The sequence below is a fragment of the Ostrinia furnacalis genome, unplaced genomic scaffold (assembly GCF_004193835.3).
Source record: "Ostrinia furnacalis isolate ACB-3 unplaced genomic scaffold, ASM419383v2 OfSCF0051, whole genome shotgun sequence".
Taxonomy (NCBI): Eukaryota; Metazoa; Arthropoda; class Insecta; order Lepidoptera; family Crambidae; genus Ostrinia; species Ostrinia furnacalis.
In genome coordinates, this window is record NW_021130290.1 from 102313 (window position 1) to 120226 (window position 17914).

Here is a 17914-nt window from a genome sequence, read left to right on the forward strand (position 1 = left end):
GTCAATTATGAACCGATTTAAACAAATCTTTTTTCGGCGTATAGGTAATACCTCAAGGGTGGTCCCATTTAAATTTAATAATAGAAAAAACAACCCCCAAGGGTGGAAAATTGGGGATGAACTTTTTTATACGCAATATCTCCGCCGATTATGAACCAATTTGAACGATTTTTTAATTTTTAGTTTTTTTTTGTGTTCACGCATTTGAAGTCGGTTTTTTTTTAAAGGTAATGGCCTCTTTGGGTGTCATGAAGTATTTCACACTGACTGTACGGGTATTTGAAATTTTGAATCGTGAATCTTAGATGCTACATCACGTTGTGCCGTCGCGTTTGCTTTCGGAAATGAAGGTACTAAGTTTTGCATAAGTTGGTTCAATCGCTAAGTCAGACCTTACCTTAAAGTTATCGCAATAGATCAAGAGGAATGTTCATTATGTATAGGTACACTAGCATCCGTGCGAAGCCGGGGCAGGTCGCAAGTCTACAAGATTTTATTCAATTCTAAGCTATGCTTATAATTTATGTAGTTTGTGAACTACTAACTTGTGATTGGATCTTAATGTTAATTTAATTTATTGACATTAGTTGGAGCTATTAGTTTCAAGAGTCCAATAAACTCAATAATTATAAATATACGGAACCCAAACATACACCCAGTGTAACAGCCCAATTCCCTTCANTCACTGTCTATTTTTTAACCTATCAGGCTGGTTGTAGAGTCACGCTGACGCACGCTGACCGTCAGCGCTGACAGCCGAAATGTATGAAGCGTCGGCGCCAAGCGATCAGTGTCACTCGCGAACGTTCCCTTCAATTACATACATATTGATCAGTCAGCGCCGAAGATCAGCGAGCGGTCAGCGCGATTCTAAAACCCGCCTTAATTATCAGCGAGCTCGCAACAGCCGACCGACCTCATAAAGTTAAGTTAAATTGTTTTTAATTACCTAAATGTTATTCTGAGCTTTGTTACGTCTTGTTTGAATAGTGTAATTGGTACTACCGTTCTATTCATGAATAAATAAATAATAAAGGTAGCAGGAAGGCGCTGGATGCAGACCGCTACCAACCGGCCATTATGGAAATCATTGGGGGAGGCCTTTGTTCAGCAGTGGACGTCCTGTGGCTGAAACGATAATGATGACGACCTCGCAACAGCGCGCATTTGCTAGCACGAGACTTGAACTAAAAAACGCACACTGTTAAGGTATAATTTCGTAGCCGAATGCACGCAGTAGCAGCAGACGACACGTCGCCGCAACACGTCACTTTCTACGTACCTATTTCTATGAAATTTCAGAAGTCGTGTGGCTAGCAAAATTGATGCTATTTCATAGAGAGACATAGGTACCAGTAGTGTCGCAACGACACGTCGCCGTCAGCTACGAACTTGCACCTTTACGTACCCTGGTAGTTAATTTGGCCACTGAGTCCACCATGGTCCAGTGTACTCGCGACGCCTCTAACCGTCAGAAATGGAAGCACATCGCCAGGAGAGCTACCCTCAGAAATGACATCACCCCACCATGTACGTCGTCAGCGCAACCACGACCACTCAAACAAGAGTGCCCGACTAAGAAGAGAGTATTTTTTTTCCGAATACATCGACAATGTCGTAATTCTCCTCTGTTACAACTTACCTCAGTCTCCCCTCCTCGTAGACCCCAGTGGGATACGATCAAATGGTCACCATAAATCAGGGTAGTCAAGGACATAGAATAGTTCTTTAGACGCCTAGTTTGGGGGTACGTGGGAAAATAAAGAGACTTAGGCTGGGGTTTGATGACAGCGGACAGCGAAGCGGAGATAAGCAGATGCTAATCACTTTGATTGTTGGCGATTAGTTAGTGTCTTAAAGCGTTTTTATCGCGTTCTATCTCCTAGTATTGAGATAGAACTAAATAGGTGCCATTAACCACCGGGGTGGTAAACGTCACCTTTTAGTGCCAACCACCACCCCGGTGGCAAGCTCGAAGGGGGTAGATGGGTGTAAAGGACTATATTATATGCTGCGTTTACACTGCGCGGAAATTAGCCAAGTCAAGTCAAAAAAACAGTGGAGTGGGGATGAATTATGATGGCTAATTTCCGCGCAGTGTAAAAGCAGCAATAGATACTACGAGTACATCACGTTGTATCGACGCTTTACGAGAAATTAAGGTATGAGCTTCTGTATTAGTTACTTCTGAATCGTTAAGAAAGACTTAGAGTACCTAACTTTAACGGTAACTATGACGATAACCGGTGCTTTTTGTATGGAGTTTGACAGATTTTTGACGTTTGTCAAAGTTAAAGTAAGATGGTGCAACCCAGCTTTATGTGTCAGTCAGACAACTTTTTTGTTTGATTTTATTCTAAGTAACTTATTCTATCTGGTTTGTGAACTAGGTGCTATTTTTTAGTTGAATCATAACGTTATAATTTATCATTAGCTGGAGCTATTAGTTAAAATAGCCCTTATTTATAAATATACGGAACCCCACAGAATATATCCAGTGTAACAGCCCAATTCCCTTCATCAAGTAAAAGTTATTTTGTGAAAAGAATTCGTGATTGCCGTATACTTGTGGCTTTATCGTGTTTCGTAATAGCTTATGAATTCTTTCAGTAAAGTCTAGAAACTAGATTAAATCTCCAATTGTTTGTGTCGAAAACAACCATGTATTTATTTTAGAGATTCTAGATTGAAACTGTCTGCTCACCTTGAAATGTTCTTTGTAACTAAGATATTATTATTATTTTGTTAGTAAATAAGAAAGGGTTTTTATGATGTTGTTTCATTCTGTCCTCTATTTCACCTCTTTTAAGATTTATTATCTTTTAAGATTATTTATCTTTTAAAAGTTAGCCTTCTAAGGTTGCTTCAGGAAAATTATTTTTATAGGTCTAGCTATAGACTCTAGCTCTTAACTGGATCAGTGCCTGAAGTATGGCCGTATACAGAAAGAAAGCTGGAAACTTATAAGCGCTTACCGGCGCTTGACAGCGCTGGTAACCCGCGCAGGAAAATATATGAACGCGCGCCGATAAGCACTGAACGGCGCCGACAAGTTTCAACCCGCGCTGGTCAGCGCTGGACGCTGCCATATAAAATGCCATTCAACTTGCTTCCTTTGTGAACGAACGGACCAGAGCGCTGACAAGCGCTGGTAAGCGCTTATAAGTTTCCAGCTTTCTTTCTGTATATGGCCGGCGCGGCCTGACACTGGAGGGTGTTCTTATGACACCAAACTTCAGCGAGACTTAAGATGTGCTGCAGTCTTGTATCTCGTCAGAGTAAATAATATTCTTTGACATATGCACTGACTCAGTTTAAAGTCAAAGTCGAATTCGAATTCCAGTGCCTAGGTGTACATAGTATCAAAGAGTTATCGGTGAGCTTAGTGCGCGCTGGTAGAATTTTGACAATGTAGGGATATTTGTGAAACCATTAATTCCACTCTCTTCTTCACAGTTCCACCTGAGAGGCTGATCATCCTGAACCAAGATGGCAATGAGATCAGAAGCGGCGTCATCGGACCCTACGACGAGGGGACAGAGGTCAACCTTACCTGTGTGGCGGTTGGTGGTAAGTAATCATCATCATTATGGTCTGTAGAAAGTTAAGGGAAAGGAATTTAAGTGTTAATCGTTGGGAAAAAAATCCCATCCAGTCACACTGGTACTTATCACAGATAGCACCTTTAATATCAGGATATAAGAGACTAGCTTTCCGCCCGCGGCTTCGCCCGCGTGGAATTTTGTCTGTCACAGAAAACATTATTTTATCGCGCGCGTCCCTGTTTCAAAAACCAAGATAAAAACTATCCTCAACTCAAAACTATCTCCATGCCAAATTTCATCAAAATCGGTTCAGTGGTTTAGGCGTGAAAGCGAGACAGACAGACAGAGTTACTTTCGCATTTATAATATTAGTATGGATTTCATTATAAAGAAACAATGTACAAAATACATACTGCTGTCTTTCCTGAATACTATAATCCGGGCCATTTCAAGGCGAGAGTGAATAGGCACTTACAGGGCAGATTGTACCATCCTAGACTGCAACTTACTTAATACCTACCAGGTACGATTGCGGTCAAATACTTGCCTTAGCCTGCATAAAAAAAACCGTTAAAAATCAAAGTTAGTTAACTAATCTAAGTAAAAAAATACAAGGTGACCTTAAACATAGTTTATTTATAAAACATTCTGTAACACTTGTTGTAATATAGAAATGTTTAATGTTGGATAGTCATAATTGGCCTACAAAATCTACTAAAAAACATTGTTATTAGATACAGATTGATATTGTGCTGTGTACTATCCTTAAATAAATAAATAAATAAATAAACCTGTTTGAACTAAATACACTTTTTTCCTTCTCTATTTCTAAAACAATAAGGCTGTGACTTGTTACAAAATACACGATAAAAACACATCCAAATTGAATCGCTCAGGTATTCTGAGAGAATACCGCAACGTCACACGGCATGCATGGTGATTCCATGGGTTTCGGTGATTTTCCGTGGAATTTGAGGAAGGACGACACACGTCAGGAACTTTGGGACCTCTGCCGTGTAACACCCATGGGACCCGAGTGTCATGGTTTAATCTATGTGATAACCTTTGTGCAGATGTGGTTTGCATTGTCATCTATTTTTAAACTGATAGTTAAAATGTAATATTAAAAAAATCACCGCCTAGCTGGTGGTTATACACTTCTGGACACACCTATTGGCCCACCTTAGAGTTTAGGTTTCGATGGCCCCTACCAAAATATGATTGCTAGATTGAACAAAAACTGTTGATGCAAAATAGAAAACAGTAAAAAAATAACTATACCTCGGCACCAAAAATACTTAATTCAGAATAAGCGATACTGCTACTTAATCTTTTAGACGCAAATAAGTAGATAAATAGATGAACCTATTTCAGCATTAAAACCTACATAATATTGTTTTGACAGCCCTGTAACTAGTTCTCTGTAACATTGATTAACTATGTTTCGGAGAAAACCAAGGAGCAACCAAACAAGTTGCCAGTTGAAAAACATTCGCTAATTCTTTCCAACTCTCTCTTCTACCAATTAAGCAGAAAGTTTCTAGTTGTAAACAATTTATAATACTGTTTCTAGTAGATTTTTGATTTTATTTGATTTACATAGATCCACAACTGCTAAGTCCAATATTTTAATCTACATTACTATAAGTAGGTATTTAAGTATGTTTTTTTTTATATCCGTTGTCTAGTACCCGTAGTACAAGCTTTGCTTAGTTTGGGACTAGAAGCACAGTGTGAATTTCCAATTATATTTATTTATTTATTATTTACTATAAGTACATACAGGGTCTCCCATAATGACCGGGACAAACAGATATAGGCCCAAAACGGGGGATTTTACCCTAGACTGCATGTAGTAGGTACACTAACGCCCGTATTCACAAACGATACTTGCTTAAGTGAAGCAGCAAATCGAACGCACAGCGTTGAATAGAGCTCTGTGATTGGTTCGTGTCACCCTGTGCGTCCACGTGCACTGTGAGACCTAATTGTAATGTTTGTGAATACGGGCGTAAGCATCAGATAGGATTGCGGTCAAATACCTGGCCTTTTCTAGCATAAAAACAATTAATTTTCCTACAAGTCCTTTTGTTTTCACAAATTCCTATTGCCCAAATTATTCTAATAAAACACTTCAATTCTCCCGCGCAGTGAATTCATTCACCCCAACTCCTAACCCCTTTACCCTCTCAATCGAAAGCATGAAAAATTGAAATTGGTGTAATTCATTCAACAAAACATCGATATTACCACTCATCGCTCGGCAATCAATCCCGCCCCTATTGTTTTTGCAATTATAAATACGCAAAAATGGTGGGAAATTCTTTGTTTGCCGCCCTTTATTCCTGCTGTATTGTTTCATTAAATCTGTTGTTCTGAGCATGACCTAACCCCGATCAACTGTCATGGAGTCGAGTCTGCTCCCGGGGGTGTTTGAAGCGAAAAATGTCCGTTTCACGCATGTTGGGGGATGGTACAAGTCAAAATTTATATTTGTTTTTAAAAATTCCATGGAAAATTGCTGAAATTTGAAACGATAAGTGATCTCACTGTGTAGTTTTTAATACTAAGAGGCTGTACCAAACGTATGGAAGCCGGAAAAATTGAATTTTCAGATAGTTCCAATTTATTCTGTAAACTTTTATTGGTACTGTTTGAAAGAGCTCGTGTAGCGCGTTCAGGATCAGTAACCAGCTATTCGATATCTTGTATAGTTTAAAAATAATCGAGTGAGATCACTTATCGTTTCCACCCTGTATGTTACGTTATGTAATATAGACCTGGGTCAAAATTAAATACAAAAATACACCATATTAAATCTCCAGACAAACCCAGAATCACCGCTTCATCTCCACACTTGCAACCTTCACCCCTTGACAAGGGTACCGTGGTTTTGTTCTACACGCTTTTTTCCCCCGTTATTCCCCATTCCCCACTTTTGGGGTTTCGCAACAATTTTCGTGGTTTGTTAACGACAATGCCGGGGTACACTCGGGTTTTTAATTTGATTTAGGTGACTCCCGGTCAGGGATGTTATGGATATCCATAAACGTAACCGAAACTTTCGGATATCCGAAATAAAAAAAATATCCGAAACCGTAACCGTAACCGATTCAAAAGTTTCGGATAGTTTCGGATGTAGGTCAGATGTCAGTTTAAATTGTTTTTTGTATAGCATTATATGTAACGGCATAACAGCCTGATTTACCTTTATAATGCCATCTAGTATCAATTTTATTTTTTTATTAACTTTTTATTCGATGTAAAGTGTGCGGCCATGAATGAACCGTGTTGGACAACTATTGCAAATTGCATTCAAAAGCACAGATATCCGTAACCGTAACCGAAACTTTCGGATATCCGAAATAAAAAAATATCCGTAACCGTAACCGAAACTGGTATAATATTATTCCTATATCCGTAACCGTATCCATAACCGAAACTACATATCCATTACATCCCGACTCCCGGTGTAGCCGAAACCTGTGACAACTGTGTGTTGATAGCATTTCAAAGTATTAAATTAACTTGGGTCTAATTGGTTTATACAAATGTTTCTGAGAAAATGTGATTCAAACGTTTAAATGAAGTTAGGTCTGAAAATGAATCTGAGTTTTTGCTTTTCTTCTCTTATTCCATAGGGGTTGGTGTTGTTTCAAACTTTATAAGAAAGAGAAAAATAGTTTGATTTCGTGTGTGATGTCCGTGGCGTTAAAACTAGTACTAAAGTACATTATTATTCGTCACCTAAAAATATCTTACCGTGCCATCCCGATAATGTGCGCAGCCCTAAGGTGTAGCTCTGCAGTTCTTTTATTAATTTTAGTTGTATTATAAAATTCCTAGATTACTTGTTTCATAAATATTTAAATAAATGATTGATTGTTCTTGGGCGGGCTGCGCCCTTTTTGCAACTGTCATCCGCAGAATAAGGCTGAGTTTCACCACCTAACTTTCACGGTAACTATGACGATAACCGGTGCTTTTTGTATGGAGTTTGACAGATTTTTGACGTTTTCAAGTAAGATGGTGCAACTCAGCCTAAGAGTACCAGTGGTCGTGACGTGCTCTCTGCCGTATACTGTGCAAATACCATTTTGGTGCTAGTACTGGCACCAGTTAAGCCGAGGGGCGAGGGCCCACGGCGATTTTTTGTAGCAATGCAGCAGCGATTCTGTCGCGCGTTCGCATCGATAAAGTTGCAATGCGGTCGCTAGCTGTGTGCCCTCGCCCACATAAACGCGCTTCGGTCGCGATGCAAACGCGATTCAGTAACCCTCCCTCCATTCTCTCCCCGATGTCGTCCGACACGGTCGCGCGTTTGCATTGATACAGTCGCGCTGCTGTAGCGCAATAGTAGCGCGTTGTTATCGCTTCTGTAGCGCGTTGCAAATGCGACTAACGCGCGTTAGTAACGATGCTGTCGCTCGTTTCGAAACGCCCGACAGCATCACTGCAAAAAGTCGCCGTGGGCAAGAACCCTAAAATATTTTTAGTTTTTAAATATTCTTCCTTTCTGTATGGCGATTATCACACTGCACCACGCTCCGCCGCGGAACGCGGGACGACAGATTTAATCATTGTATGCAAGTACCTTAGTTTGTATAGAAAACACGCGCGGCACAACACACTGACAACGCGTCTGCGCGCGGGATTTTTTATATTTAATCACGCGTTCCGCACGCGGTGCAGTGTGATAATTGTCTATTTCTAATTTACCTAACCTCTTTTTCTTCTCAGGTCGCCCAACCGCCAGGGTGTCGTGGTGGAAGTCCCATGCCCTCCTGGCCAACTCGGAGGCGCGGGCCTCCGTGTCCTTTCGGCTGCAGAGGTCTGATTATGGAACTGACATCACTTGCCAAGTAAGTTCATTTAGATACAGAAATTAATACGGGTCATTAATACAGGCCTCCCACTCGGTGGACCGACGATCTCTGGTGAAGGTCGCGGAGAGCACCTGGATGCGGGCAGCGCAGGACCATTCGTTTTAAACATCATAGGCGCAAAGAAAGTTGTCGCGAACAAAACACTAACATAGATTGCATGTACAAAAACACATTTTAATTCAAATACTGAACACACTAGCTGCCTCGCTCTTGCTAAATATAACAAATGTGTGCAAGCGAGATAGAAAGCATCAGTCTAGGCAAGTGACGTCAGAGCGGGGAGCGTATGATACATAAACACAAACATTTATTTGTATTTCCTTGTGTTGTCGCCCCAACTCTTGCTGCGCGACCTATAGCGCCCTTTTTGACAATATTTAATACTGTGTAATTTAATAGTGGATAGTTCAACGATTGTGTAATAAACATGGTAAAAGATATAACTCAGAAAAATCACATAGTAATAAATGGTCCATTCTTTCATACGGAACCGTAAATATGTAGACGAGTTCGGTACTTTAACTAACTCCCATACAAACTTGTGGAAGAGAAAAGTTGTGCGATACAGAAACTCATTCGATATAGTGAATTTGTTGTGCGCAAACGTGTCTTGTTACTTTGACGACGTTGCCCTAGATACGAAGAACTTGGGAAAACTCGATAAAATTTCATAATTCTTTTGCTTTCATTCTTTCTTATTTCGTTGTATCAATTAAGTGACTGCTTATAATATTTTCGCACTTATAAAAAACCGAAGCCCGAAGGTAAACTGACCTAGAATGTATTCACAAACATTACTATGAGATCTCACAGAGCACGTGGACGCACAGGGAGAGACACGAACCAATTACAGAGCTCTATTCAACGCTGTGCGTTCGATTTGCTGCTTCACTGTTTTTATTTTTATTCATATATGGGCGTAGTCTTTTTTGTTTCATAAATCATCTAGTACTTTTCTAGGAATATAATAAATCTATCACAGAAACCGTACAAAACAAGGAATATTCATATATCACGACACTGACACAAAGGAATAAAACATTACAGATCCTCCTATTGAAAGGGAAGTGTATTTAATCATCTCATACATCACATATTAATATCTTGTGCCACTTGTTCACAGGCGGTGACAGATCCCTCAATATCGCCGGTGTCGGAAAACCTATCCATCGACATTAATCGTAAGTACTTATCTATGGTTCTCAACCTTTTTATATTTATTTGTAGTCTTAGTGTAGTCTTCACCCAACAGATGGCGCTGACACATACATGACTATACCTGCATCGCGGTTTTAGAGTTTTCTGCATTGACGAGTAACATTATAGGACCTTGGTTCCCGAGTACAACGGCTATTATAGCTTCCTTAGTCCTTAATCATCAATTTAATCCCAAGTAGAACGTATGCCTACCTACTAAGAGTGAAAGGGAGAATGACACAGAGTAATTTCCACATTTTCAGTATTTAATGTATAGCGGACTTTTGAAAAGTTGCACCATCAGTAAGCTTAGGCTCATAGGAGTTTCTCATAATGATGACCCTACTTTTAATTACAATTTTACGCGTAAATCCTTGTACTGCCTATGTTCATCAGAAACGAAGTAGGATTTTAATAGTGAAAGAATTTTTGAAGTTTCGGAGCCTATTCAATACAAACAAACACTATTAAAACTTAAAATAGTAAGACACGGGTCTTAACGCGACGTTTATTAATAAGTTAATTATGTACTCACGGCTTGACGTTTCGGCTGCGATGCTGCAGCCGTGGTCACAAGCAGACTGGCGGCTCGCGGCGTCGTCCGTTCGGGCGGGCTTGAAAATTTTCAACTACCCTCATATTGTAGTTTGTTACACTACCACTAGTGTAAACAACAATTAAAACTTTCCTCTTTATAATTAGTGTAGATAGGCTGTTTTTGATTCCCTCCAAACAAAACACTTTCCTAACCTACTTTTTCTCTCCAATTCCTAACTGTAAGCTCTCTACAAGTTAAAACTCGACTCCTACTTGAGATTGCCTTAACTTATCTTCTTTGGAGGCGGGACACTCGAGTTTCTTATTAAACATTAATTACTGAAACTTTGCCACGGACTTCCGGACTATAGGACTGAAAAATACAAGACGGCCGAGGGTTTGTCGGAGTGAGGATGCAACTTTAAATTGGTTGAGGGATTTAAAACTAGTCGTCTGGTCACTAGTCTAGTCTAGTTATACATATAGGCAGCACTAACCCCCTTATTAATAAAATATTACTATTTAAATCAAAGATGTAACGGCTAAATAATGTAATAATAAATAAATAAATACATAAAAATAAAAGTTACACCGACTTACACCCTAGTGTAGTTGTGCTTGGAGTTTCCCTGCGTGATCGAATCAGAAATGAGGAGATCCGCAGGAGAACCAAAGTGACCGACATAGCTCGCAGAATTGCTAAAACCAAGTGGCAGTGGGCGGGGCACATAGCTCGTAGAGACGATGGCCGTTGGGGCAGAAAAGTTCTCGAGTGGCGACCACGGGCTGGAAGACGTAGCGTGGGCAGGCCTCCTACTAGGTGGACCGACGATCTCGTAAAGGTCGCGGGAAGAGCCTGGATGCGGGCAGCGCAGGACCGTGCATTGTGGAAAACCTTGGAGGAGGCCTTTGTCCAGCAGTGGACGTCATTTGGCTGAAACGAACGAACGAACGAACGAACACCCTAGTTGAACTCTGGCTTAAATTGTCATTTAGTATGGAAATATCATTTTAATCCAAGGTTCATCTTAGGTGTAACTTTTTATTAATAAGGGGGTAAAGAGTTTTATTGAGGAATCAGCACTGTTTTGATTTAAATGGAGGTGTTTTTATTGAAAAACAATACTCGTACCTATTACCTAAACACGCCAAAAATCGCCAGTCTTAACAGTTCTGAGCTAGCTATAAAATTAAAATGATAATTAAAGTGATAATTAAAATTATAATTAAAATGATAATTTAAATTATAATTAAAATGATAATTAAAATAGAGACTAATGTTCTCATTCTGTCTAACAGTGGTTAAGTTGGTTACTTTTAGAGTCCAAATTCGGAAGTCCTTGGTTTGATTCCCAATGGGTCACTCTTTAAATAATTATTTTAATACATAATCATTTTGAGGTCGTACAAAAGGCCCTATCAATTTGTCATTCCTAGACAATTTTTAAGCCAAACAAAAAAAACCAAACATTTTTCGTTATTACTTCTTATTTTCAAGCGGACCCCTAAAAATGTTATCCAGCCCTTATATTATCACTGCTCATCTCCTATAATCTTTGATTGACGTATCATTACCAAAAACGGGATAGCTATGGATGAGTCGCCATTTATATCGTCGCCTCCCACTCGCACTTAGCGGGGTTGTCACCTGTCCCTTTCGCACGATGTCAGGATTATTATGTCGATATGAGATGTATGATATTGTATCTGAAGGTACTGGCATGCACAGAAGTGTTACGGATTTTTGTGAAAGAAAATATTCAATATTTTATTGAGAAANCGGCCGCCGCGCCGCCCGCGCCCCAGCGCCACGCCCACGCGTCCGCCTCCGCCGCCGACAACGCGCTGCGACTGCTCACCTCTGCAACAAGGCAACGTCAAAAACATTTTTACGGCTGAGTTGCACCACCTAACTAAGAGTAGGCACACACCGTTGATTTTTAGTTGGCCGATAGTTGTGCCCGATTTCAAATTGTATGAAGAATCGGCCAAATCGAATCGGCGTAGTGTGCGCACTCCCATACATGCCCATACTGATCAACTGCCCGACTAAACTATCGGCCGACGAAAAATCAACGGTGTGCGCCTACTCTTAGTCTAGGCGATTTCTTGACGTTTGTCAAAGTTAAAGTAAGATAGCAACCCTATTTGTTAGACTACTAGCGGCCCGTTCCGACTTCGCACGGGTAGATATAGGTATCTAACTATAGTACCGGACTATACGGACGGTGCCGAGCACGTAGAATTTCGTCCAATGACCCCAAGCTACCCATCCTTATCGCTCACGCGTATTGCTGTCTGTCGCGACTGTGCGACGGGCGACCTCAGTGAGTGTGCGAGCGCGACATCAATATAATTACGTGCGAGCGATAAGGATGGGTAGCTTGGGGTCATTGGACGAAATTCTACGTGCTCGGCGACCGGGCTAATCTAACAAACAATAAAAAATAAAAGTGCCTATATTGACTTTTTGGCATACCTACTAAATAAAAATACACATATTTCCTCTACCTATACTAATATTATTATTATAAAGAGAAAAGACTTGTATTTTTACGGAGTACGACTACGGAGCCAACTCCGAAACTACGACGGATTTGAAAAAATATTTCACCATTATAATCGTAATTTTTTCCTAAGTCAATTGTACATATATCTACCCGTGCGATGCTGGGGCGGGCCACTACAAAATAGAAGTATAGATTAAAATAGTACCCGTGATAGTACTTACAATCGTCAAATTAAAAAATAGTTTAGGAAGCATTTACATAATATTCTATGAACATAAATCTCACAATCTTTTTGCACTACCAGCGCTACGAGACCAATCTTTTGCAAGTGCTGAGAGGCAGTGCCGTATTATCCATAAGGCACTTTAGGCCAGTGCCTAGGGGCCCACTATGACCAGGGCACCAGCACTCCCGATTAAAAAATGAAAAAAAAAAAAAAAAAAAAACAATGTTAAAGATTATTTTTATGCAACAAAACTCAAACCACCTCAAAACTTCGCTTTATTTTGGTTTAAACACATGTTCAATCGTCATATTGCGATATTGTGGAACATAATTCATTTTCGTAACGTTGGCATTACTGCTTTGGTTTAAATGACAGGATTGGGGGAGTCCCCGTTTTTTTAGTAGATTTCTACTTTCTTGGTAGATTTGAGGCAAAGAGAACGATGATTTTAGTTAGGCCAGTAGAATTAAACACAAAAATTAATCAAATCGGAAATAATTCCTACAAAAGATTTTATTACTACTTATTAATGGCTTCATTGGTTGCCAATTAAGACTCTCCTAGGTTTTCGACTTCGACGGAGCTAGGTTTTTGACTTCGAAATAGTTGTGCTTAAGTGGTGGGGGCCCCCGAAAGGGGCGTTTTTTCGGTTTTCCGGTTATACCGCGTAAAGGACTCATCCTATCGAAAAGTGGTCTTCATGACGGTTGAAGAGTACTTAATCCTGCATTATATAAGACCAAATTCACATGTTTTGGACAAACCGTTCTCGTGCTTATCTTCGATAACTAGAAAATTTACGTTTAATTAATGACCGTCTCCACGTCCAATGGCTCGTTACCCGCAGGCTTCCAAGTCTTGTAAAGGGCCGCCTCAACCAGTGTAACCCTATCAAGGCTTACGAGCTGGATACGCCTATCATTGTTCGTCCCAGCCGTTCCTTAGCTGCGGTTGCTGCACCTCTTCCTTGCACTCTCCTGAACGACTCTGTATTACCTACTGTGGCTGCCCCTCTTCCTTGTATCCTCCTGCACGACTACTTTGCCTAGCCGTATGCCTGGTCCAAGGTTCGACGCCAAAAATCAACAACAACAAGTTCATATTAAAACGCTGAAGTGTTTTTTGTTTGTTTGTTTGAACGTGCTAATCTCAGGAATTACTAGTTTGATTTAAATAATTATTTTTGTGTTGAATAGCTCATAAATTATGGAAGGCTATAGGATATATACGATCACTCTACGACTAATAGAGGCGAAGCAGTAAAGAAAAATATTGCCAGCACGGGAAATAGTATTGAAACAATTTTCACGCGTACGAAATTAATTTTGTGGCGTCGAACCTTGGACCAGGTACATACGGCTAAGCAATGCAGTCGTACAAGAGGGTACAACGAAGAGGGGCAGCCATAGTAGGTAACACAGAGTCGTTCAGGAGAGTGCAAGTAAGAGGTGCAGCAACCGTAGTTAAGGATCGGCTGAAACGAACAAGGATAGGCGAATCCAACTCGCGAGCCATGACAGGGATACTGTGGGGATACGCTGGTTAAGGCGGCCCTTTACAAGGCTTGGGAGCCTGCGGGTAACGAGCTATTGGACGTAGAGAGGGTTATTAATTATACGTACATTTCCTACTTTGTCGAAGATAAACACGAGAACGGTTTGTCCCTTTCGGGGGCCCCCACCACTAGCACAACTCGGTCGAAGTCGAAAACCTAGGAGAGTCTTAATGGGCAACCGATGAAACCACTAAAGCAATAAAATCTTTTGTATGAATTATTTCCGATTTAAAATCTAATTCTACTGGCCTATAATATTAAAACATGCTTTCAATACACCTACATTTTGTAATGTGATGATGACTGGAGTCTGTTGTTGATGATGATGATGGTACCTTCATTCTACATATTTCGTAATGACAGTAAAAATTTCCAAATTGCGTTGTTGTGGTATGAAAAAGGGGGGGCCCGAAACGAGCTGTGCCTAGGGGCCCCGAGATGGTTAATCCGGCCCTGCTGAGAGGAAACGACGCAGCAAACTCAGTCACTACTGCCCGTCTAGTGCAGCGACATACAACCGTTATAGACATGTGTCTATAAATTTTTAATTACAAATTCTGTAATTAAAAAGTAAATCTGTGTTACTTTGAAAAGCTTGCCCCTGAACGAATTATGGAATCTATCTTAACTTGTACATAATTTGATGTCTCGTGTGTTATTTGAATAGAGTGTGCCTACACAATATGTAGGTAATATGAATTATATTTTTACCTATTGAGGTTTCGTATATTCTTAAATAAAGAGTGTACCTACAATCTGCTTGTATCAATGGGGATAGATGACAAATGAAAATTATGGGAACATAAAATCNATACTGAATAAACATTTTTTCTTTCTCTTTCTTTCTTATTTAAATTATTTACGGAAAACATGATTTTAGGTTTAACTTGCTACAATATCATCAAGAGATACTAATTAATAAATACTAAATAAACAGATAAAGGGGACGGCATTAAGGCACTCAGAATTCTCAGAAACCATTGATTTCGTGTTTGTTTGTAACTGTATTAAATGTATGAAAGCTGGAAATATAGGTTTTTTGAATAGATTCAGTTCGTTCTTAAACATATTATTGATGCAATTTGCTAGGTCTCATGAAGCACTTTTTCAGTAAGTAACCATTTGTTCGACATCTTGTATACCTACTATAAGAAATATTCGAGTGAGATCACTTATCGATTATTTTCGGCATCCTTATTTGTATTAAATTTAATTAAAATACACTAAGGCTGAGATGCACCACCTAACTTTGACTCTAACTGACAATAACCGGTGTTTTATGTTAGACAGATTTTTGACATCAAAAATTTTGATACAGACAGACAGTACTTTTTATTTTCTTCATAAATCTTTTAAATCTATCACAGAAACCGTACAAAACAAGGAATATTCATATATCACGACACTGACACAAAGGAATAAAACATTACAGATCCTCCTATTGAAAGGGAAGTGTATTTAATCATCTCATACATCACATATTAATATCTTGTGCCACTTGTTCACAGGCGGTGACAGATCCCTCAATATCGCCGGTGTCGGAAAACCTATCCATCGACATTAATCGTAAGTACTTATCTATGGTTCTCAACCTTTTTATATTTATTTGTAGTCTTAGTGTAGTCTTCACCCAACAGATGGCGCTGACACATACATGACTATACCTGCATCGCGGTTTTAGAGTTTTCTGCATTGACGAGTAACATTATAGGACCTTGGTTCCCGAGTACAACGGCTATTATAGCTTCCTTAGTCCTTAATCATCAATTTAATCCCAAGTAGAACGTATGCCTACCTACTAAGAGTGAAAGGGAGAATGACACAGAGTAATTTCCACATTTTCAGTATTTAATGTATAGCGGACTTTTGAAAAGTTGCACCATCAGTAAGCTTAGGCTCATAGGAGTTTCTCATAATGATGACCCTACTTTTAATTACAATTTTACGCGTAAATCCTTGTACTGCCTATGTTCATCAGAAACGAAGTAGGATTTTAATAGTGAAAGAATTTTTGAAGTTTCGGAGCCTATTCAATACAAACAAACACTATTAAAACTTAAAATAGTAAGACACGGGTCTTAACGCGACGTTTATTAATAAGTTAATTATGTACTCACGGCTTGACGTTTCGGCTGCGATGCTGCAGCCGTGGTCACAAGCAGACTGGCGGCTCGCGGCGTCGTCCGTTCGGGCGGGCTTGAAAATTTTCAACTACCCTCATATTGTAGTTTGTTACACTACCACTAGTGTAAACAACAATTAAAACTTTCCTCTTTATAATTAGTGTAGATAGGCTGTTTTTGATTCCCTCCAAACAAAACACTTTCCTAACCTACTTTTTCTCTCCAATTCCTAACTGTAAGCTCTCTACAAGTTAAAACTCGACTCCTACTTGAGATTGCCTTAACTTATCTTCTTTGGAGGCGGGACACTCGAGTTTCTTATTAAACATTAATTACTGAAACTTTGCCACGGACTTCCGGACTATAGGACTGAAAAATACAAGACGGCCGAGGGTTTGTCGGAGTGAGGATGCAACTTTAAATTGGTTGAGGGATTTAAAACTAGTCGTCTGGTCACTAGTCTAGTCTAGTTATACATATAGGCAGCACTAACCCCCTTATTAATAAAATATTACTATTTAAATCAAAGATGTAACGGCTAAATAATGTAATAATAAATAAATAAATACATAAAAATAAAAGTTACACCGACTTACACCCTAGTGTAGTCATGCTTGGAGTTTCCCTGCGTGATCGAATCAGAAATGAGGAGATCCGCAGGAGAACCAAAGTGACCGACATAGCTCGCAGAATTGCTAAAACCAAGTGGCAGTGGGCGGGGCACATAGCTCGTAGAGACGATGGCCGTTGGGGCAGAAAAGTTCTCGAGTGGCGACCACGGGCTGGAAGACGTAGCGTGGGCAGGCCTCCTACTAGGTGGACCGACGATCTCGTAAAGGTCGCGGGAAGAGCCTGGATGCGGGCAGCGCAGGACCGTGCATTGTGGAAAACCTTGGAGGAGGCCTTTGTCCAGCAGTGGACGTCATTTGGCTGAAACGAACGAACGAACGAACGAACACCCTAGTTGAACTCTGGCTTAAATTGTCATTTAGTATGGAAATATCATTTTAATCCAAGGTTCATCTTAGGTGTAACTTTTTATTAATAAGGGGGTAAAGAGTTTTATTGAGGAATCAGCACTGTTTTGATTTAAATGGAGGTGTTTTTATTGAAAAACAATACTCGTACCTATTACCTAAACACGCCAAAAATCGCCAGTCTTAACAGTTCTGAGCTAGCTATAAAATTAAAATGATAATTAAAGTGATAATTAAAATTATAATTAAAATGATAATTTAAATTATAATTAAAATGATAATTAAAATAGAGACTAATGTTCTCATTCTGTCTAACAGTGGTTAAGTTGGTTACTTTTAGAGTCCAAATTCGGAAGTC

At 39.7% G+C, this 17914-nt stretch overlaps 1 protein-coding gene across 1 annotated transcript in view; it reads left to right on the top strand.

Annotated features, from left to right (window-relative positions):
• The window catches only part of LOC114355636 (synaptogenesis protein syg-2-like), a gene marked incomplete at both ends in the record, with an annotated part of 60305 nt that overhangs the window by 24649 nt on the left and 17742 nt on the right, over positions 1-17914 (top strand). Inside the window, 5 exons of the mRNA XM_028308615.1 lie at positions 3457-3570; positions 8286-8407; positions 9555-9612; positions 11895-12028; positions 15965-16022. Coding sequence (XP_028164416.1) covers positions 3457-3570; positions 8286-8407; positions 9555-9612; positions 11895-12028; positions 15965-16022 — 486 coding nt within the window. The remainder of the gene's footprint in view (positions 1-3456; positions 3571-8285; positions 8408-9554; positions 9613-11894; positions 12029-15964; positions 16023-17914) is intronic.